The 20,978-nt window shown below is 57.4% G+C and overlaps 2 protein-coding genes across 16 annotated transcripts in view; one reads left to right on the plus strand and one right to left on the minus strand.

The window, feature by feature from the left end:
- The first annotated feature begins 742 nt into the window (after positions 1–742).
- On the plus strand, positions 743–16,823 carry Kcnc3 (potassium voltage-gated channel subfamily C member 3). Of its 13 annotated transcripts, XR_001197394.3 has the most exons (7): positions 743–3,552; positions 7,183–8,290; positions 9,641–9,670; positions 10,302–10,496; positions 10,729–10,855; positions 13,152–13,211; positions 14,027–14,107. XR_001197394.3 is itself a non-coding variant. In XM_021235703.2 (6 exons), the coding sequence occupies exons 1-5, from the start codon at positions 2,689–2,691 to the stop codon at positions 10,830–10,832; spliced, it is 2,301 nt and encodes a 766-aa protein (XP_021091362.2). In that variant the 5' UTR covers positions 743–2,688; the 3' UTR covers positions 10,833–10,855; positions 14,027–14,159. The 13 variants fall into 13 exon arrangements, 12 of the variants coding, with proteins under 12 accessions (XP_021091362.2, XP_012979688.3, XP_040591990.1 ...); XM_021235703.2 differs by lacking the exon at positions 13,152–13,211 and having other exon boundaries at positions 14,027–14,159; XM_013124234.3 differs by lacking the exon at positions 14,027–14,107 and having other exon boundaries at positions 13,152–13,624.
- A 668-nt stretch (positions 16,824–17,491) lies between these two features.
- Myh14 (myosin heavy chain 14) overlaps positions 17,492–20,978 on the minus strand; it is a 64,952-nt gene continuing 61,465 nt past the window's right edge. For all 3 annotated transcript variants that reach the window (XM_040736054.1, XM_040736055.1, XM_040736053.1), the window contains 3 exons: positions 19,991–20,099; positions 18,263–18,435; positions 17,492–18,030 (listed from right to left, as the gene is read on the minus strand). In XM_040736054.1, the coding sequence (XP_040591988.1) occupies positions 17,877–18,030; positions 18,263–18,435; positions 19,991–20,099 (436 nt within the window). In that variant the 3' untranslated portion in view covers positions 17,492–17,876. The remainder of the gene's footprint in view (positions 18,031–18,262; positions 18,436–19,990; positions 20,100–20,978) is intronic.

The following is a 20,978-nucleotide window of genomic DNA, read 5'->3' on the forward strand; positions in this document are numbered from 1 at the left end:
CTGTCCCCAGCTGGCCTGGGACCCACCCTGCAACCCTGTCCCCAGCTGACCTGGGCCAGCCTGCAACCCTGTCCCCAGCTGGCCTGGGACCCACCCTGCAACCCTGTCCCCAGCTGGCCTGGGACCCACCCTGAAACCCTGTCCCCAGCTGACCTGGGCCAGCCTGCAACCCTGTCCCCAGCTGACCTGGGACCCACCCTGCAACCCTGTCCCCAGCTGACCTGGGCCAGCCTGCAACCCTGCCCCCAGCTGACCTGGGACCCACCCATCACAGCAAGTCACTGCTTCTCTTTGTAACATGCCAGAATTAGGGGTACACAGTGGGTAGTCCCTCTTTCTATTTTCTACCCTAGTGGGTCCAGCAGAGTCTTGAAGGCTCCAGAGGATGGGGACTTCAGGGCTAGGGCAGGTGAGGGCTCACTCCTGGGACATGTCCCACTTCTGCAACTCTACAGTGACTCAGACTCAATGGCTGTCAAGATGGGGGGTTAGACTGAGATGGAGAACCCAGAGAGAGAGGAACCAAGCAAGACCCAGCAGAAGAGGACAGAGACAACACCAGAGAGGAACCAAGGCCCAGCAGGAGAGGGCGACAGAGACACACAGAGAGAGACAGAGACCCAGAGACAGAGGAGAACCAAGACCCAGCAGGAGAGGGCGACAGAGACACACAGAGAGACAGACTGAGACCCAGAGACAGAGGAACCAAGACCCAGCAGGAGAGGGCGACAGAGACACACAGAGAGACAGACAGAAAGAGACAAAAACAGAGACCCAGAGACAGAGGAACCAAGACCCAGCAGAAGAGGGCGACAGAGACACACAGAGAGACAGAGACAAAAACAGAGAGGAACCAAGACCCAAGGAGAGAGGGCGATGGAGCCTCAGAAAGTGAGGCAGACAGAGATCCAGAGAGAGGGAGAGGGGCAGAGTCCCAGGGAGGGGGAGCATAGACCCAGAGGGTAAGAGATAGAGACCTAGAGAGAGACAAAAGCTAAAGAAGGACTGAGACCAGAGAGGGGCCAAAGCCCCAGAGAGAAAGGACGAGACCCTCACAGAGAGACAGGCAGAGCCCGAGGAACACTTAGAAAGGGAACCAGATCCCCAGAGTAGTGGGGACAGGTGGGGAACACTCAGAGACAACGGAGAAAAAGTGACAGACTCTTAAGTGGGAACGGGGCTTGGGATGAGAATACGGACCTGCGTGGCGCCTGCAGAGGGAGGCGACGAGCCAGCGACCGCAGCAGCCCCTGACCCGTCCTCTCCGCTCTCGCAGGCGCCTCCTCCCGCCCCGCGCCTAGGACCGCCCAGGGGGCGGAGCGCCTACCCCAGTGACTGAGAAGCTGTGGCCGGCTCTCCCCGCTGCTCTCCTCTGTGCATGTACCAGCGCCCACTCCTTTACCCGTCTCTTGGCGCCCCTGTCCGCAATATCTGTGGTTTAGGCTTCATTCCCTTTCCTCCACCGGCTGGAAACTTTCACCCTTCCTCAAGGCCTCGTGGGCTCTGACCCGGAATCTCTCCATTCCAGCCCTGGCCCCCACCCCCGTGTCCAGCGAAGCAAATGTCTTTCCCCTAACAGGTGCCTCATTTCCTGTTCTCCATCTCACCAGCCTGGCGGCTCCTGGAGCTCTGAATGCTCATTTTTAACGCCCCACTCCGCCATCCACTTATTAGTCTCATCTTCCTCTGGGCCACTGAAGACGTTCCCAACCCCTTACAGATCCCACCCATCTGCCTGTCTCTTCCCATCCATCATCGGACCCTCTTCCTAACGAAGTCCAAGTTTGCAACCCACAGCAGGACCTGATGGCGCACGTCTGTCATCCCAGCTACCGGGAGGCTGAGGCAGAGGCAGAGTAGCAAACCTAACGCCTCTCTGAACTCTTCAGCCTGCAGTCTCGGCCCCTCCCTAGTTCCCACCCAGAAGATCCCAGGCCTCTTCTTCCACCCCTCCCCACTGTCCCAGTGTCTTACCGTCGCCTGTCTCCTGTCCGTTTGTTTGTTTGTTTGTTTTTTAAATCAGGTTCCATCTCCATCTTCAGCTCTGTCTGCCTCCCACCCCAAGTGAGACCCTTCCCCTCAGTGTCCAGGCCCAATAACGACTGTTATTAATTTCCTGGGTTTCCAATCACTGTTAACCTAACCAAACCATTTCCTATTCATCTGTTTTTCCAGTACAGGTCCTGCCTACCAAGACTTTAGGCCAGTTACCAGTTTGTTTGTTTGTTTTTTTTTTTGTCAGTTTCTCCTACTGCGATTTTTTTTTTTTGAGGTAGAATTTCATGTCACCCAGGCTGGACTCCATCTCAGTCTGCAGCATGACCTTGAACTCCTGACCCCCCTGTCTCCACCGCACCTGTCTCTCTCATACCTGGCTCCTAGGTCTCCATTTTCGCTGTGCTGCTGAGTTAGGCATTTTTAGGGTTCCCTTGACGCCCCGCCCTCTTCTAGGTACGACCCAATCCCTGAGGCTTCTGTGCAACCCCACCTCCTCCAGCTAGGGTACGGAGTCCGTCTAGCTGTGACCCCGCCCAGCCCCTCGGCCCAATCAGCTCTTGTCCTCCCTGCACCTACCCAATCGCGCCCTCTTCATCCATTCATCGTCTCCTCTCATCCAATCACGTTGGCCTTTCCACCCGGACCCCGCCCCTAAGATCCTGCCTCCCCCCAGCCCCGCCTCCCCGTCCAATGCTGAGCTCAGTGTGCGTTTGGTCCTTCCGCGGGCGCCAGGAGGCCGGCGAGCAGCAACCGCAGCCGGCACCAACGCCGCAGCCGCCCGAGTCTCCGCCGCCGCCGCTGCATCAGCAGTGCGCGCAGCCCGGCCCTGCCGCGTGCCCGGCGGGTGCTCCGCTTTCCCGCGGGCCCGGGGGCCGGCGCGCCGAGCCATGCCCCGGGCTGCCGGCGGTGGCCATGGGGCGGCACGGCGGCGGCGGCGGCGACAGCGGTAAGATCGTGATCAACGTGGGCGGCGTGCGCCATGAGACGTACCGCTCCACGTTGCGCACCCTGCCGGGGACACGGCTGGCCGGGCTGACCGAGCCCGAGGCGGCCGCGCGCTTCGACTACGATCCGGGTACGGACGAGTTCTTCTTTGACCGCCACCCGGGTGTCTTCGCCTACGTACTCAACTACTACCGCACCGGCAAGCTGCACTGCCCGGCCGACGTGTGCGGTCCTCTCTTCGAGGAGGAGCTAGGCTTCTGGGGCATCGACGAGACGGACGTGGAGGCCTGCTGCTGGATGACCTACCGCCAGCACCGCGACGCAGAGGAGGCACTCGACTCCTTCGAGGCCCCGGACTCCTCGGGCGCCGCCAACGCCTCCAACGCCGGAGGCGCCCACGATGCAGGCCTGGACGACGAGGCAGGCGCCGGAGGTGGCGGGCTGGACGGAGCAGGCGGTGAACTCAAGCGCCTGTGCTTCCAGGACGCGGGCGGAGGCGCCGGGGGACCTGCCGGGGGCGCGGGAGGCGCGGGCGGCACGTGGTGGCGGCGCTGGCAGCCCCGCGTGTGGGCGCTTTTCGAGGACCCCTACTCGTCGCGGGCCGCCAGGGTGAGCGCGCTCTCCGAGCACCCTAAACTATCCCAACCCCTCTCTCCCAGAGCCCTTCATCCCAAGTTTACCCCCGACCCCCCGGGCTCCTCAGGCCTCTGGAACTCCAGCAGCTGGAGTTCCCTGCGCCCCTGCAAGCACACCCCTACCGAACCTTCAGCGTTTCCCGGCCTTTCCAAACCCCAACCCACTGCTCCAAGTCATCGTAGATCCTGGAAATGGCCCCTAACCGAAACCTCCTGGACTTCCTTGACAGCCTCACCCCCGCCTTTCCCACGCACCTTCCGAGACCTTCAGGACGTCTCAGGCCCACAGAATGTCCTCAGCCTCTCCAAACTCAACTCGCTGACCCTTGCACACCCCGAAGCCACTTACTTATGCCTGGTCCTCGATGCCCTCCCTAGGTCTAAGAAACACCGCCTCCCGTGTCGTTGTCGCCCCCAGACCCTCTGAAGTCCCCTCTCCAACTCTCCCTCTTTGCCCCCCCTCCCCGGGCCCAATTCCTAGATCTCTTTTTCTCTCTGACTTTAGACCTGGCTGTTTGTGATCTGCTCTTAGCTTTCAAAGTTCTCAAAGATCCCCGCCCCTACCGAACCTTTAGGGCCTCACTGAACCTCCAAACTATTGCTTTCAGTCAGGACAGTTTCCCCACGACCTAGCTGCAACGTTGAGTCCGGAGGGGGGGTCCTTTTGAAATTCCCCTCCCAGATTCCTCCTTCACCCTCTTCACCAGCCCCCTGCAAAGGACTTCCCCCAGAGCTCAGACTTCCCGCTGTCAGAACCAACCCCTCTTGTGTCTCCAAAAGGACCCCATGCTACACCTCTCCTCTCCAGCACCCCAGTGTGTGTCCTCACCACGGGTCGCCCACAGTTTGCAGCACAGCCCTTCCCTCCAACTGTACCCTCGGGGATCCCTTCCCATTTCCTCCCTCCGCAGTTACTCTCTTAATGCCAAGTGACTTTCAGAAGTTTGAGTCCCCTCAAATCTAGAGACTTGTCTCCTGCTACTCACCTCCAAGTCAACCCAGAAACTCCTCAGATGGTTTTAGTTCCCACTCCATACCCTCTAGGGACAGCTCAACCCGGTGGGTTCTCCTCTCTCGGCCTTGTGCCCCCTTCTCAAGCTCCCCCTACCGTCTCTCCTCTATTTGCCCCCCCCGATGTAAACCCAGAACCCTAGAAACTACCAAATTCCCTCAGAGGTCTCTCCTGGAAAAGTTTGTAAGCCCCAGTAACGTCCCAGGCTTTTTGGATACCCTTTTGATAGCTCTGGCCAGAGCTTTAACCCCTTTCTAAACTTCCTCCGGGTCGGGAGACCCTGGAGGAGGAGAGTGCGCGGAAATAGCAAGGGGGGTAAATTCAAGAAGAGAGGGCACTAGCGAAAGTGAGGAACAGAGAGCCACTCCTCCCCAACCCCCCACCCCCGTGCCGCGTCCTGGGCCGGGAAGGACGCAGAGCCGCAGTGCCGCATTCGTGCTGGTGGGGGCGCGGGGGGGCGGGGACACGACCGGAGGATTCGCATAAAGTTTTAGTGCCTGAGAAGCGCTGAATTGGCCACATTTGGGGTTGAGTTGAGGGGAAGGGGGAGGAAAGAGGTAGGAGGGACATGGCCCCAGATGCTCCTTCGGGTCTCCCTCCGATCATCTTCTCCCCCACTCTGTGGCTTGGGGCGCCCTTCCTTCCTGTGACCCTATTGAAGGGAGCTGAGACAGAGAGGAAGTCTTTGGGTGAGGGTCAGACTAGGGGTCCAGAATAACTACGAAGGCCACTCAGAACCGATCTATTTATTTATTATTTATTTGAATGTTCGCTGTGTGCCGGGTACTTTCCAACTTCCAGGTGGATCTTCTTGCAAGTTGGGAATGCAAACCACCTTCAAGCTCAGGGTCCAGCCGTCCCGGAACTACTTTGCTTCCTTTATAGAGCCTTGGCACCCTCCCATGCCTTCTGCTTTGGAGTCACTTCAGGGGAAACCAATCCTCCACCTGTGCATTGCAACGGGTGCCCACCCTTCCTTGGGCTCCTGGGAGGGAAGGGGTTAGGCAAATTATAGGCCCAATGGCCTTTAACTGAGAAGCCTTGAAGCCATAGGTACTGCGGCTGCGCGCCGACTTGCAGCGCTTCTGCCTGGAAGGAGTTAAGAAGGCCACCAGGCCACTGCGGCTGCGCACTGCGGCGGGGGAGCTGTCCGTGGTACTGGCCGCCGCGCTCCCTGCTCCGGGCCGGGCCGGCCCGCCCCCACTGCAGTACCGCAGCCTGCTGGTTGGGGGCGGGGAGGCCCTGGGCATGCGCTCTGCGGAGACCTCTGGCCTCTTCTCCACTGCAGAGAAATCAAATCTGTGGTCTGACTGACCACTACTGACCACTCTCCCAGCTACCCTAAGGCCCAGGGCCTACTCAGCCCTCAGTTATAGTTCAGGACCCTGAATTCACCTCTCCAGGACCATAACCCTCCACACCCACAAGGCTCTCGGTGCTTCCCACTTTGGATCAGCCCACTTGGCCTCCTTTGCTTGAGGTGTTTCTCCTACAGTACCCTTCTCTTTCCAACCCCTTCCCCATCTTACGAAACAGCCATCCCAGCTTCCAGATCCTGATCCAGCCCCCCCCCCTTTTCTCACTGTGTAGGGTCACCCCCGCTGTGACAAAGCATAAGCTACTCACCCCCAGTTACTGGACTTTGACCCAAAGGCCCCTGGATTTTCCTCTGCAGAACTGTGACCCTCCCCTTCCACAGGCTTCTCCGCCTCCCCCCTTCATGCTCCCCCACATCCATTGTTGCGTGCCATCCCTGAACTACCCCGTCTCTGTTGTCAGTGGACACTTGCACTGGGGTCCTCAGGTCTAGCATCCTCTGACCCCCTCATCCTTGCCCCAGCTAACTGGTCCACTGTACCCTAGTAACAGCTCAGATCTCACTGTGTTCCAGGCACTCAGCCAAGCACTGTTTTTGGAAGCGAGCCCTCTGTACACTCACCAAATCTTCATAACAATTCCATTAAAAACAAAATTCAGATCCAGAAAGCTTAACCCTTGCTCCAGTTTGATAAATTCAAACCCAGGCTTTTGAGATGGGTCTAGTGGCATGCAGGTCTGTCATCCCAGCTGCTGGGGAGGCAGGAGGACTGTAAGTTCAAGGCCAGCCTCATCAATTAATGAGACCCTGTCTCAGAATAAGAGAAACAGGGCTGGGGGTGTATCTCAGGGAGAGAGTGCTTAGCTAGCTTGCATAAGGCTGTGGGCTGCATCCCCAGTGCCACAGAAATAAAATCCTGTGTTCCCCCTGCCCTCTCCCTTGCCCAACTCCAGGTTGAATCCCAGACCTCTGAGATATGGGCAATGTGGTAGTCCCTCTCATGCCCATCCCCAAATCAATGTTTGGGTCCTGGTCTGGAACCCAGCAAGTGCTCTTTCCCAGCAAGCACAACCCCCTCCCCACCTCTGAAGCCCCCCCACCCCGCCTCTGTTCCTTCCTCAGAATGGGTTGCTAGAAGTGGCAGAACTGTTAAGTGGGAACACTTGGATTCACATGGGATTTAGGCCCTGAAGTGGGGAGTGGGAGACCCCGGGGCTTTATACTCCAGCGATGGAAACGCGTTGGTCACGCCATCCTCTCCCATCCCCCTGCAGTATGTGGCCTTTGCGTCCCTCTTCTTCATCCTCATCTCCATCACCACCTTCTGCCTGGAGACCCACGAGGGCTTCATCCACATCAGCAACAAGACGGTGACGCAGGCTTCTCCCATCCCCGGGGCTCCCCCGGAGAACATCACCAACGTGGAGGTGGAGACGGAGCCCTTCTTGACCTATGTGGAAGGCGTGTGCGTGGTTTGGTTCACCTTCGAGTTCCTCATGCGTGTCACCTTCTGCCCGGATAAGGTGGAGTTCCTCAAAAGCAGCCTCAACATCATCGACTGTGTGGCCATCCTGCCCTTCTACCTGGAGGTGGGCCTCAGCGGCCTGTCCTCCAAAGCCGCCAAGGACGTTCTGGGCTTCCTGCGCGTCGTCCGCTTCGTGCGCATCCTGCGCATCTTCAAGCTGACCCGCCACTTCGTGGGCCTGCGGGTCCTGGGCCACACGCTGCGTGCCAGCACCAACGAGTTCCTGCTGCTCATCATCTTCCTGGCTCTGGGTGTGCTCATCTTTGCCACCATGATCTACTATGCTGAACGCATTGGTGCCGACCCTGATGACATCCTGGGCTCCAATCACACCTACTTCAAGAACATCCCCATCGGCTTCTGGTGGGCCGTGGTCACCATGACCACCCTGGGCTATGGAGACATGTATCCCAAGACGTGGTCTGGGATGCTGGTGGGAGCATTGTGTGCTCTGGCAGGAGTGCTGACCATTGCCATGCCGGTGCCCGTCATCGTGAACAACTTCGGCATGTACTATTCACTGGCTATGGCCAAGCAGAAATTGCCAAAGAAGAAAAACAAACACATCCCCAGGCCTCCACAGCCTGGCTCACCCAACTACTGTAAGCCTGACCCCCCGCCTCCACCCCCACCACATCCCCACCACGGCAGCGGTGGCATCAGCCCACCACCGCCCATCACCCCTCCCTCCATGGGGGTGACGGTGGCTGGGGCCTACCCACCTGGACCCCACACGCACCCCGGGCTGCTCAGGGGTGGTGCTGGGGGACTGGGCATCATGGGATTGCCTCCCCTGCCAGCCCCTGGTGAGCCCTGCCCACTGGCTCAAGAAGAGGTGATTGAAACCAACAGGGCAGGTAAGACTGGGGCCAGGACTGGGATTGTGGGGAGGCCTTGGGGGAAGGCGGGTTGCATTGCAGCGGCAAGGTGTCTTAGGGTCAGGCAGAGTGGGGTAGAAGGCGACAGCAGACCGAGAAAACAGATGCCTAGAAGGCTAGAGAGGAGGCGGAAGGAGCCATCGACAGGCCTCCATGTGCAATTTGCAAGCAGGCTGCTCTGAGAGGCCCCTGGGCAGGAGCCACATAGGGATGGTGTTCGTAGAAAGAGACTTGGAAACCCAGCCGTGGTGGTGCATGCCTCTCATCCCTTGGTGGCATTTGGTACCTCTCATACTTGGGAGGTAGAGGTAGGAGGATCAGGAGTTCAAGGCTAGCCTGAGCTACATGTCCCTGTCTCAAATATCATGGGGAAAAATAAAAAGAAGGGAAAAGGAAGGAAAGGAGTTAGGACCGGAGGGGAAAGAGAGGATGAGCAGGGCTCGGTGGCACTCCCTTACAATTCCAACACCGGAGGCTGAGGCAGGGGGTCACCATGTTTGTGGCTGCCCTGGGCTACATACATACAAAACACAAGAACAACAAAAGCTTTGAATGGCTTCCTGGGCCACTAGTCCACTCCCATTCTTAGAGACAGTTTCTTAAGAAACAGACACTCCTGTTTCTATTCGAGAAGAAAAGGGAAGAGAGAAAGGGATGAGAGCCAGGTATGGCGATGCAGTCTGGTAACCCCAGTACTGAGGAGGAAGAGACAGGAAAGTCAGGAGTTCGAGGTTGGTCTGAGCTACATAAGACCCTGTCTCAAAAAGAAAGGCTCTCAGTGTAAAACACAGGAGTCTCACATGACTGCTAGGAAGGCTGGGGACAGGCCTGCGTATGTCACAGCATGTACCTGGCAGGCTGTCCCGAGGGCCAGAGCTGGGAAGCTAACACGGTTGGTCTGCCATTACCACCATCATTTAAGAAGGAGACAAATGGAGTGGGCAGTCAGCAGCAGAGAGTTCAGGACCCACCTGCAGGCTAAAGGAAGAAACCAGCAAACACCAAGGGCCAAAGCTAAGAGGGCTCTGCCAGGCAGGATCTGCAGAGAACAGCATGAAAAACGGGATCCCCAGAGTGTCCCAGAGAGTTCTCCCTACGAGAAGAGCCAGCCAGGTCTAGTTGAGCACGCCTGCTATCCCGCATTTGGGGGGCTGAGGCCGAAGGATGAAGTGAGTTCAAAGCCAGCCTGGGCTATAAAGCAAGACTCTGTCTCAAAAGAATTTGTTTAAATAAGAAGTCAGGCCAAGTAGCGGAGGGAGGAGATGAGAAAACTGGTGGCTGTGCCTGATGTTTCGTGTTGCGGGTGTCCTGGGGGACTCTTTCTTGCAGGCAGTGACTTGGGTGTCCTGGAGGAAGGAGGTGAGCCCCCCCCCCAGGCCTTAAGTAGGTCAAGAAAATGAGCTAGTCTGCCCGGCCCCCATCTTGTCCCTTAGCCACTGGCCCAGTTTCCCATCCATTAAAAATAGCTCAAGTCAGAGCCTGGGGGACCCCCACCTCCCCCCGCCCTCCCTGTCACCTTCCCAGCCCTTCCCCACCCTGCCCTTTGCAGCACCTGTCCCTAAGTCACTTCACAACCCCGACACCCTCCCTGCCCCTGCCAGTGCTCCCCACCTCAATGCTGGCCATGCCCAGTAACCACCGCACTATGCAGCCCAGGCTGGCCTCAAACTCAGAATCTTCCTGCCTCAGCCTCCCGAGTGACGGGATGATAGGTGAGCACGCGGCCCACAGCGACCCCAGCAGCCCCAGCCACCCTTCCGTACCAAGTCCAGACACCCGCATATTCACACAAGGCCCGACTGCCGCTTTCTCTCGCTTGCCCTGACCCTCAGCTGGCCCCTGTCCACACTCTCAGTCCATTTGCCCTCCCACGCCCCACCTTCCCAGCAACCCTGAACCCGGGGTCACTACAATACCCGTCCTCCAGTGCTTCCCCTGCCATCTTTTCCCTTCAGTTTCTGTCCTCTCTCTGTGACCCCTCACCTTGCAGTAGACCCCCGTCCCAATGGGGACCCTGCAGCAGCTGCACTGGCCCATGAGGACTGCCCTGCCATCGACCAACCAGCCATGTCTCCAGAAGACAAGAGCCCGATCACTCCCGGAAGCCGGGGTCGCTACAGCCGGGACCGAGCCTGCTTCCTTGTCACTGACTATGCCCCTTCCCCTGATGGATCCATCCGAAAAGGTGAGGTGCCCTCCAGGGGCTCCCCTGAGGCCCTTCCTTTCTCCCCAGCCCAGGGGAGGGAGGGGCGGGGATGGGGGAGGTGCTGGACTTCCCTCCGTTTAGCCCTCAGCCCCAAACCGCCTCCTTCCCTATCCTCCTCCTTCACCTTGAGCCCCAAGTCTCCTCACCTGTCTTTATTTCATCTCCATTTCCCCACCCACCCTGACTTTCCGGCCTCTTCCCTCACCCCCAGCCACTGGTGCTCCCCCACTGCCCCCCCCATACTGGCGTAAGCCAGGCCCCCCGAGCTTCTTGCCCGACCTCAACGCCAACGCAGCAGCCTGGATATCCCCCTAGTGGACGAGCCCCCTCCCCCTAGGGTAAGTAGTTCCCCACCATGGCCCCTCTGACTCCCCTTCCTTCTGTACCTCCAACTAACCTCTCTGAGAACATGCTCGCCTACTGACCGAGACCCTCACCCATGGTGGGCAGTTGTGCCCAGGTCCTGACAGTGACCCCACCATCACCCCAGGACTCACCTAGTCCTCACTAATACTCCAGAACTAACCTAGTCCCAACTCCACCTCTGACCTGCTCAACCCACCCCTCCCCACCGCTGACCCCACCCTCACCTGTCCACATCTCTTTCTGGGCATTTTTTATCCAGTCGCTAATGTAGGTTACGTGCCTGGACACTAAGTGCAGGGTGGAGTGAGCCAGGCGACCTCTCCCTGACTTTAAGAACTGGGTTCAATCTGAGAAGACTTAGTTCCCCAGGGGCTTCAGTTCCCCAGGGGCTTTCTGATGACCAAGTAGAAAACAGATTTAGACCTATCAGGAGAGGCAGGGACACGAGAACGAGGAAAGCAGGGCCATGTTAGAAGCCAGGAGATGGATGAATGGAGCAGATCATGAGGCTGGAAGGAAGCCAGATGGGAATCTAGGGACCTGGTCTGTGGAGATGAAAGGTCAGTCAAGAGGGATAGGAAACGCCAAACATGCTGGGCACACCTGTAATCACAGCACTTGGATGCTAGGTCACACCTGTAATCACAGCACTTGGATGCCAGGTCACACCTGTAATCACAGCACTTGGATGCCAGGTCACACCTGTAATCACAGCACTTGGATGCCAGGTCACACCTGTAATCACAGCACTTGGATGCCGGGTCACACCTGTAATCACAGCACTTGGATGCCGGGTCACACCTGTAATCACAGCACTTGGATGCCGGGTCACACCTGTAATCACAGCACTTGGATGCCGGGTCACACCTGTAATCACAGCACTTGGATGCTGGGGCAAAGGGATTGTGAAGCTAGCCTGGGCTAGAAAATAATCCTTCCCTGACCTCACCCCACAATTTCTCGTTTTAGCTACACCTTGGGGTGATTTTTTAGGTGGGTTTTCAAGACAGGGTTTCTCTATGTAGCTTTGGAGCTTGTCCTAGAATTTACTCTGTAGACCAGGCTGGCCTTGAGCTCACAGAGATCCGCCTGCCTCTGCCTCCCGAGTGCTGGGATTAAAGGCGTGCGCCCCTACCACCAGCTTGAGGTGATGTCTTACACAGCAGAGGTAGCTGTTGCATTCTATGATTGTGGGTGGGCACCGCCACAGCCAACTCTGGGAAACCTGTCTGAGACAGTGACATGAGACCTGAGGATGAAAAGGACCAACCAGGCAGACAAAGGCCAAGGGCACAAGCCCTGGCATGCAGAAAAGGCTTCGGGGAGGCTGGGTTTGCACCTTGGTTGTAAAGCTCCTGCCTAGAATCCCCCAGTGGTGGAGCGCCTGCTTTAGCACATCCAAGTCCTGCTTCCTATACTGCAAAAAAGGAAGGGTGGCATGGCTGAATGGGAGAGGGGCCCAAGAGCATCAGCGGTGGGTGATGCTCGCTCCTGCCTCACACATGATGAGAAGTTGCTGTCTGCCACCTTCTCACTCTAGAAACACAGCATCTTTAGAAATATAAACACACGAAGAATCATTGCTCTCAGCCTAAGGCTACAGCCCCCATGCTCCAAAGACCCCGTGGAGTGCCAGCTGGCAGCAGACAGGCGTGAGAACCTAGGCCTCAGGCTCCTAGCCCAGGGGGGCCTGCGTGTCTCTCCTACATGCCCGTCCCCTTCCATGTCCATCTCATCACTCCCTCCCCCTTCCTCCCATCCCCCCAGCCTAGACCCGTACCCCTTACCCCTTTGTTGAGGGACTCCTGGTGGGATGGAGGGTAGAGCAGAGTGTGTATGAAGGTCGGGGATCCCAGCGGGGTGGGTGAGGCCCTCGCTTTTCTTGCATATGATACCAAAATCCATTCAATGAACTCAAATGATGGCCGGAGCTGATGGGCTGGCTGAATTCTCTGCCCTAGTGTCCCTCTACTGACCTGCCTCTGCCCCAAGATCTTCCCCTTTCCTAGCCTGTCCTCTGACCTCCTGATCCCATACCCAATCCCATTCCTCCCACCCTTGGTCCTCCCCTTCCCTAGCCACCCCGGAAGCTCCTCCCATATTTGATGTCTCTGGCTGCCCCCATTTCACCGCTCCCATCACCCCCTGAAAAACACCAGAGAGGAGGAAGACACCCAGGCGCTTCTCCGTCCCCCAACAGAGCCTGCGTTGGGGACCCCCATCTGCCTCCCATTCCCCATCCTTGACTCTCTGTATTTCTGTCCCCAGCTCTTGTCACCGCCTGAGACCTCGCGAGACCCTCGGGGTCCCCCTGTCCCTTCCCCCCAGGTTAGCAATCGGGAATGGTGGGAGGGGGTGTCCCTGAGACACTGGGCTTCTGTCCTCCCAACTCCAGACACGCCTTTCTACAGTCAGAGTACCAGTTCCCAGCCTGGGATGCTTAGAAGTCATCCCTGATGCTGGCAGAGAAAAAACAAAAACAAAAAAAAACCCCACCCACCCGAATGGTCCTAATGTGTGATCCCATTAGCTGTGTGACCTTACTGCTTCCTGTCACCAGCAGACCCCATCCAATTTTGGAATCCTTCACCTCATCCCATGTCCTGGACTCTTAAGAGATAGATGTCCAAGGCTACCTATCTACTGAATTTGAAGTCAGCCTAGGCTAAGTAGTGAGATCGAGGTCAGCCTGGGCTACACAGTGAGCTCTTATCACAAGGTCCCAGGGAATCTCCTCCCTCCCCCCCGCAGCAGGCCCCGCCCCTGCACAGCCCCCTTCCACCAGCTGCTACCTCCACCCCAGCCGCCCACCATCCCACCTCGCCAACTGCTGCCTTTGGGCCTCAGACCAGGGGACGGTGGGGAGGGGGAGAAGAGGGAGGGCAGGCTGGGTGGGGAGACTAGTGGGCACCACCGGCCTCCTAACCCTGTCTCCCCTTCCCTGTGTCTGCACCTTTTTTGTGGATGCTGACTGACTCTGCGATTTCTTCACCTCTCTCTCCATCTCCTCGGCCCGCCCATCCCGCCTATGGGTGTTTCTCCCCTTTCTACCCCTTTCTGTCTCTGCGTCCCTGTTTGGGGTCTCTGTGTACCCTCACCCTGGCTCCCATCCCCTCCCTCCCTTGTCTCTGCTCCTTCCCCAGGTTACGAGAAGTCCCGCAGCCTGAGCAGCATTGTGGGCCTGAGCGGGGTGTCCCTGCGCCTCGCGCCCCTCGCCACTCCCCCTGGCTCGCCCCGGGCCACGCGCCGAGCTCCCCCAACCTTGCCCTCCATCCTCTAGCGCTTCCCTCCCCCCTGTGGGGGGACTGGGGGTGATGGGAAGGTCTAAAGGCGCTGGGAGTGGGGGGTGGGGAAGGGGTCCTTTAAAAAATGTCATTAATAATATGCAAAAGAGATGACGATGCCAGCAGACACCCCCGGCCTCACTCCCCACATACTAGAGAACCCCAGGATACAGGGGGCGGGGCCGGAGCCTGTTCTCCCCCAACTCTCTCCCCTCTCAGAAAAAAAAAAGGAAAAAAAAAAAAAAGAAAACCTCAGGTCTCCATGAGCCATAGGACACCCCTCCCATCGACTCCTGTAAATAACTAAAAGCTGATTCCATCTTGGGGCACCCACTCCAGTTTGCATGCCTCCCAGACCCCCTCTTCAGCAATAAGCCGCCAGGAGCTGCGTGCAGAGCGTTGGAGGGGAGGCCACTGGGAGCTTCTGGGGTCGGGGATGGCATTTTAGGGGTTTTACTGATCACTCACCAAAAGGGCGACCCACCCATCACTATCGATTCAGGAAAAACAAACAAAAAACCCTCTAGGAACATGTAGGGAAAGGAAAGCAGGTTAATCAGCCGCAGCCTTGAGGAGCTCAGCTGGGGGGTGTGGGGTTCTGCCAGCTGCTCCCGGGCTTGGAGGACTCCAGCTGGTGCATTCCACCTACGCCCGCCTCCAGGGATCTGCTTCCTCTATGCGCTGCATGGACTCCAGGCCCAGAATCCTCCACCGCACCCTGTCTCCACTCTATCCCAGACCATGAGACTAGCACCCTAGACTTCCGGAGATTGACCCCGGCACCCTGCACCCTCATCCCCGCGCACTCCGGCACCCCACACTCCCCATCTCCATCACTCCGCCCGTCCACCACTGGCCACGCCTGCTCCTCTGTTCTTCCGCCCTCCCAGCCCCTTCCTTTGCACCCCAGCTCACTTCCAGACTCCAGGGCCTAACCGTCCTCATGACCACCCAGACATTGCCCAGACACACCCATATCCATTCACGCTCCCCCAACCCAGACAGCCCTGGCCCCCTGATGTCACACTTCCCAGTCCCAGGTGCCTCTGATGCAAGGCCTTCCCCGACGGGCTCCGCCTGTCTGATTCCAGGGAGCTCCCACCCCGTCCAGCATCTCTGTCTAGGCAAACCCCCCTCAAAGCCCTTTCCACCGAGATGGTGCCAAAGCAGAGTTTCCCAGAGCGTGGGACCCCTGTTCCCTCGTGTGCTGTAGTTTGCAGAGTACACAAACGACCAAGTGTTTCAAACGTGTATGCTCCAGGCTCGAGTGCACACCTGGCTGGTGCGCCCGGCAGCGCACAGCTGAGTGTTCACATTGAAAGCAAGTCAAGGACAGTCAAGCACACAGCTTGCCTAATGTGCTAAGGTCCCGGGGTTCAATCTCCGGCAGCCCCTCTTCCCCTAAAACAGCCCCAAAGTGGTCATAGGAGCTGTGGCCCGCGAGGTGGGCCCTTCCCAGCGTTCCTTGCCCACCACGTTCGCGGTGGAAAACTTTTCCAAATCCCATCTTGGCTCCAGTATGCTACCTCCCCCAAGCCCAGAGACCACACTGGTTCCAGAACCCCAAACAAACCCCTTTGGAGCAGGGTGGTCAGCAAAATTAGCAATCTCTCCCTTGTTCCCACAGCCTCAGGGAGCCCTCCCGCTGCCACCAGCGTGTCGGTGAGAGAGTCCTTGGGCCCAATTCTTGATGCAACGATTCCTATGCAAGGGACATTTTGAGTCCCCCCGCCCACCTCCAGCCTTCCCTTGGGACTTTAAGCCCTGCTGAGACAGGGGTTGAGGGGTGGGGTGGGATCTGATAGGGGCAGGGCAAAGGGCTAGGGGACTCCAGACATCAGTGTATGCCAAAGGGTTTAACTTTAAACAGCCCCTATTACCCCCATCCCTCAAAAGAGGCAGATGGGGCGGAGAAAGGGGGCAAGAGTCCTTTTTGAGGGTACCACTTCCCGCTGTCTCCCCTGCGCTCCAGTTTCCCACACGTATCCAGCTTTTTAGTTAAGCTTTTTTTTAAAAAGCTGCCATCGTTATAAATGTCTACAAAACGTGATTTTTTTGCCCCCTTCATATCTCCCAATTTACCAAACAGTGTGGGGTTCGGGGAGGGAGAGCCAGGTCCTGGTCTCCCTTTTCCCCTCGGCCGCCAGGGTGCCTGCAACTGCACGCATGCGCTGCATGACGCGCCCCCCCACACGCATGCGTCGCGCATCCCTCCTGCGCTAGTGGGGGGGACGCACGGGCTGGGGGCGGGGCGGTGGGGAGGAATGATTGGCAGGGGGCAAGGAGGTCTTCCTGAGCTCAGCAGCTCCCCTCCTTCCCCACACACTCACAGCAATAAGTTTCTCTACTTCTAGTGGGCGGACGGGCCTGGCCTGGCCCGGCGCGGGAGGGGCTGGCCAAGGGGCGCTCTCAGGGATGGGGGCGGGTCCTGAGTCTGGGGGAGGGGAGGTCTGCAACTCTGGTGCTAACAGGCGGGTCTTCCTGGTCCACCCGCAGGCAGGCAGGGAGGGGTCGGCAGGCTCCTCCCCCAAGCCTCCCCCACGCCCATCCAGGGTGCATGAACCACCCACGCAGAAGCTGCCGCATGTCAGTCCTCCCCCACAAAGAAACAGTGTCATGTCCCTCCCCGGCCCAATAAATGATTCCTTTTCATTTAGAAGTGGCTTTTGATTTGGTTTGGGGTCACAGGTGGGAGATGGGCTGGGTGGTGCAGGCCTGTCATCTCTCTCAAGGGGTAGAGGTAATACAGCTGGTAACAACGGAAAAAGATAGCAGAGTTTCCCAGAATCCCCCAGTAAAGGGCTGGAATGTGGCTCAGTGGTGGTGCCCTACCTAGAATCCCCCATGGGACCTGATCTTTTGGCCTCTTTGGGCACTGGAGCAAGTGCCTATCTTGGTTTCCTTGACGACAAGCATGAACAGCCTTCCTAACTAGAATATATGAGAACAGCAAGTCTGTGGACTTGATTGAGTCCTAGAACCCAAGGACAAGTAAGTGTCCTGGGTATGCAAGGTGCCTATGAAAACTGTCGTCACCTGTGGATTGCCAGCCCTGAACCAGACTGTGTGGGGTTTGGGTGCCCTGAGGCTAGTGGTTCAATCTGTTCCTAACACTTTGAAAGGGCCAGAAAGATGTGCTTTACTGCCTCAGTAACTGCACGAAGGCGCTGAGGAGACAGTGGCTTGCCTAGTCTATAGTAGGACGCCTTGACTTCTTATTGCACAGTAAATGCCCAGTCCCTAGAAAGGACCTCACATACTACAGCAGCCGGGAAAGCCCCTCACACTCTGGTCCCCAATCAGGAACACAGCCACGGTGAGGGATCCAGTCAGGTGCAGTTTATTTCTTCCGTGCCTGGAGCATGCACATAGACCTCCCCACACACAAGAGGGCAGGACACGGGCAGAGAGTGGAGGTCCCCTGCCTGCCTTCTGCGGGGGACAGGCCTGCTGAAAAACGGGAGCTGACAAGATATGCTTCCCACCCATGCTCATTCTGTCCCCTTAACACGAGTGGCCATCCTTGCCTCCCTGCAACCAAGCTCCTTGGTTTAGGGCCTTGATTCGGAGTCCCCAGTGGGCATGGGTTCCGGGTTCCGGTAGGGTTTTTCAATGTCAGAAAGTGCCAGAGGGCAGCATCATTTCAAAGTGCAAGCCAGGAGGGACACAGGGACAGGCTCTGTCCTTGGGGCATCCAGGACAGGTTGGGTCACTGGGGTGTGGCAAGGGGCGGAGCCTCAGGTTCCTGGGGTGGTGCGGGTCCAGGCTCCGCCCCCTCAGCTTCCTCCTCGTCAGAAGCCACGCCTTCCTCCAGCCTGAACACCTGACGCACTGTGCGTGTGGTGAAGGTGAGTGGGCCCCGCCTGTGGGAGAGGAATGCACAAATGACGACGGGAGACGAAAATGAGAACACAGACGCAGAGGGCGGGGACAAGAAGCTGAGGTCAAAGGCTTGTAAATGGTCCCATGGGTGCAGATGGCCCCTGAGCAAGCCGCAGCCTCTGCAGCCTCCTTATCACTCAGGGTCTCACCCGCACGCTGGCCATCCAGGCCAGGCCTCCTCTTCTGGGTGACACCAGCGTGCGGGTGGCTTACCGGAGCCTGTTCCTCAGCGTGGTCACCTCCCGGTTCATGGACTCGGCAGACTCTGTGACGTCCTCCAGCTCCCGTTGCAGGCGCCGCCGACCGGCCTGTGCCCGCGATGCCTCCTCCTCTGCTTCCTCCAGCTGTCGCTTGAGCTGCTTCAGCCGGAGGTTGCCTTTTTCCAGCTGAGTGGAAAGGGGGGACCAGGTCATTCTCATGGTGTCCCCCAGTGCCCAGAGCAGCTGTGGTGACCTCCTGAGATCTTCAGTCATGGCAACAAAATATGCAGAAGACATCTGGGTGTTGGACAACTGAGACCAGGCGCTTAGCAATCCATGGAGCAGAAAACTGCTGACCCCCGTGAAATCTGCCCCCCACTCATTGCCTGTGGTCTGCGGGATACCCGCAAGAGCATGTGGAAGGCAGGACGACAGACAGGGGTGAGCCTCTGGGCTGTGGCGTTCGTGAGTCCATCACTCATGTGGGGGCCAGGTTTCCTGGTGATGCACCTGTCTTTGAGTCACCCATACACTCACTGGCTTACCAAGCTGGCCTAGTGGAATTAGTCAGTGCCCTGTCTGGTATAAATATGTGGCTCCTTGGAAGTCTTGTTGACAGCATTGCAGGGTCCCTCCCCCTCACAGACCTCCTTTGGCTCCCCAGACTGCTGGGTAGGGGCTGGCCCTAACATAAATGTCCTCATGTCCATGTCTCTGAGGAACCCAGTGACCACACCAAACTCACCCTGATCTCCCCAGACACTGCCACCTTTCTCCAGGGAAAAAACACATATCATGTGACTTCATTTGTCTCATGGAACTCAGTATGTAACTAAAGATGACCTTAACCTTCTGTTGGCCCTGCCTTCATCTCCCAAGTGCAGTGCTCTTGAGCATGTTAGGTAAGCACTGTATCCAACTGAGCCACATTCCCATCTTCGAGCTATACTGATTCATTCTGCTTGCTTCATTTCTTCAGGACCTTTGAACCTCCTGCTCTTTCCACCTGACTGTTCCTCCCGTCACCCCCATGTCACCTCAAATGTCACCTCCATAACCCTTTCCAAAACCCAACCTGGGCAAGGCTCTCCATTCCTATATCTTCATTCTTTTCTTTCACAGCCTTCACCAGAGTCTGGCATTATCTTTGTTTGGTGTGTGTATAATGCCTTTCCTAGGCTGGTAATGTGAGCCCTGTGAAGGCCAGGACCTTCTAGAACCTTCCCAGCACCTTACTTATAACGCCTAGCAATGTGCCTGGCACAAAGGTAGTGCTCAATAATCATTTGTGGAATGAATAGCAGACAAGGCACAGCTGAGCTTTTAAGGACACAGGGACTCCACCTGGAGTCACATACAGGCTGTGACCTACAGACATTTTTCATTGTTGATATTCATTTGAGAAGGGGTCTCTCACTGTAACACAGGCTCTCCTGAAACTTAGCAATCCTCCTGTCTTTGCTTCCACCATAGCTGAAATGAACCACTGAGTCACCTGCTAGGCCAGGCTAGCAGGGTTATTTTCTTGGGCTTTTTTTGGGGGGGGGTGCGAGACAGGGTTTCTCTGTGGCTTGGAGGCTGACCTGGAACTAGCTCTTGTAAACCAGGTTGGTCTGGAACTCGTAGACCAGGTTGGTCTGGAACTCACAGAGATCCTCCTGCCTCTGCCTCCCGAGTGCTGGGATTAAAGGCGTGGCCACCATCCCACTTCCCACTGTTTGTGGTGATGTCAGCTGCTCACCTGGTCCCGGAGCTGGTCAGCCACCCTGCGCTCTTCGTCCACCTGAAGAACCACCTCCTTCAGCCGCTTCTCGGCTCTGCGCACCAGCTTGCCAGAGAGAATGCGCTCTCTAAAGAGAAGAGCCCAGGAAACACTCAGCACAGCATTTTTGGTGCTGCCCCACCCTGGGGTTTCTCCCCCTTTCGTGCCTTCTAGCTGCCTCCCACTCAGCCAGACGCAGGCACCAGGCCTCCTGTGATGTTGATGGTTTTGAAACAGGGTCTCATGTAGCTCAGGCTGGTCTCAAACTCATTATGCAGCCAAGGATGACCTTTAGCCTCTGATCCTCCTGCCTCTGCTTCCCACATGCTGGGATGATAGGCATGCCCCATCATGCCCAGTTTATTCAGTGCTGGAGATGAAGCCCAGGGCTTCCTGCATGCTGGGCAGGCACTCTGGCTCAGGCGAGCCCTAGCCCAACCTGCCTGTACATGTGTATGTAGTAGTCACATCCCCCCAGACCAAGGTGAAGACGCTGAACTGGAGATCAGGAATCTCAGACAGACTGCCTGTCTGATCTGGTTTTCTATACATATGATCATGGGCATCATGCCTGTATAGATGACAGCCAGGAACCTACAGATGTTGGCACTGCAGTCCTCGGTGTCTCAGTAGCCGGGGGTGCCTGCTGCGCTGGAAGTCCCTTAGTGATGAGTTTGGTTAGCACAGCAGCTCTTGACAGTATTATGGGAGGTTTATTTACAGGAAACTCAGCTTCTATTGGCTTGCTTCCTGCTTCATTTACATATATATTTGTGTGTGCGCGCACGCGGGCATGTGTGTTCATGCACGAATTCATGCCATGTCGCGTGCTATGGAGGTCAGAGGACAGCTTTCAGTTGTTCTCCCCTTCTGCGAGGTGGACCTTCAGTATCGTGTTCTGAATTTGGTGTCAAGCTCACATCTTCCGGTTGATTGTTGGGGGTGCAAAGGTCCCTGCACCCACAGA

Source organism: Mesocricetus auratus, unplaced genomic scaffold (genome assembly GCF_017639785.1).
Source record: "Mesocricetus auratus isolate SY011 unplaced genomic scaffold, BCM_Maur_2.0 Super-Scaffold_100054, whole genome shotgun sequence".
NCBI classification, from domain to species: domain Eukaryota; kingdom Metazoa; phylum Chordata; class Mammalia; order Rodentia; family Cricetidae; genus Mesocricetus; species Mesocricetus auratus.

Coding starts and splice junctions, on each gene's coding strand:
- Kcnc3 (XM_013124231.3), top strand. CDS start 2,689: ATGCTGAGCTCAGTGTGCGTTTGGTCCTTCCGCGGGCGCCAGGAGGCC. Junction 3,553..7,182: donor ACTCGTCGCGGGCCGCCAGG/GTGAGCGCGCTC, acceptor ATCCCCCTGCAG/TATGTGGCCTTTGCGTCCCT. Junction 10,497..14,026: donor TGATGGATCCATCCGAAAAG/GTGAGGTGCCCT, acceptor CTCCTTCCCCAG/GTTACGAGAAGTCCCGCAGC.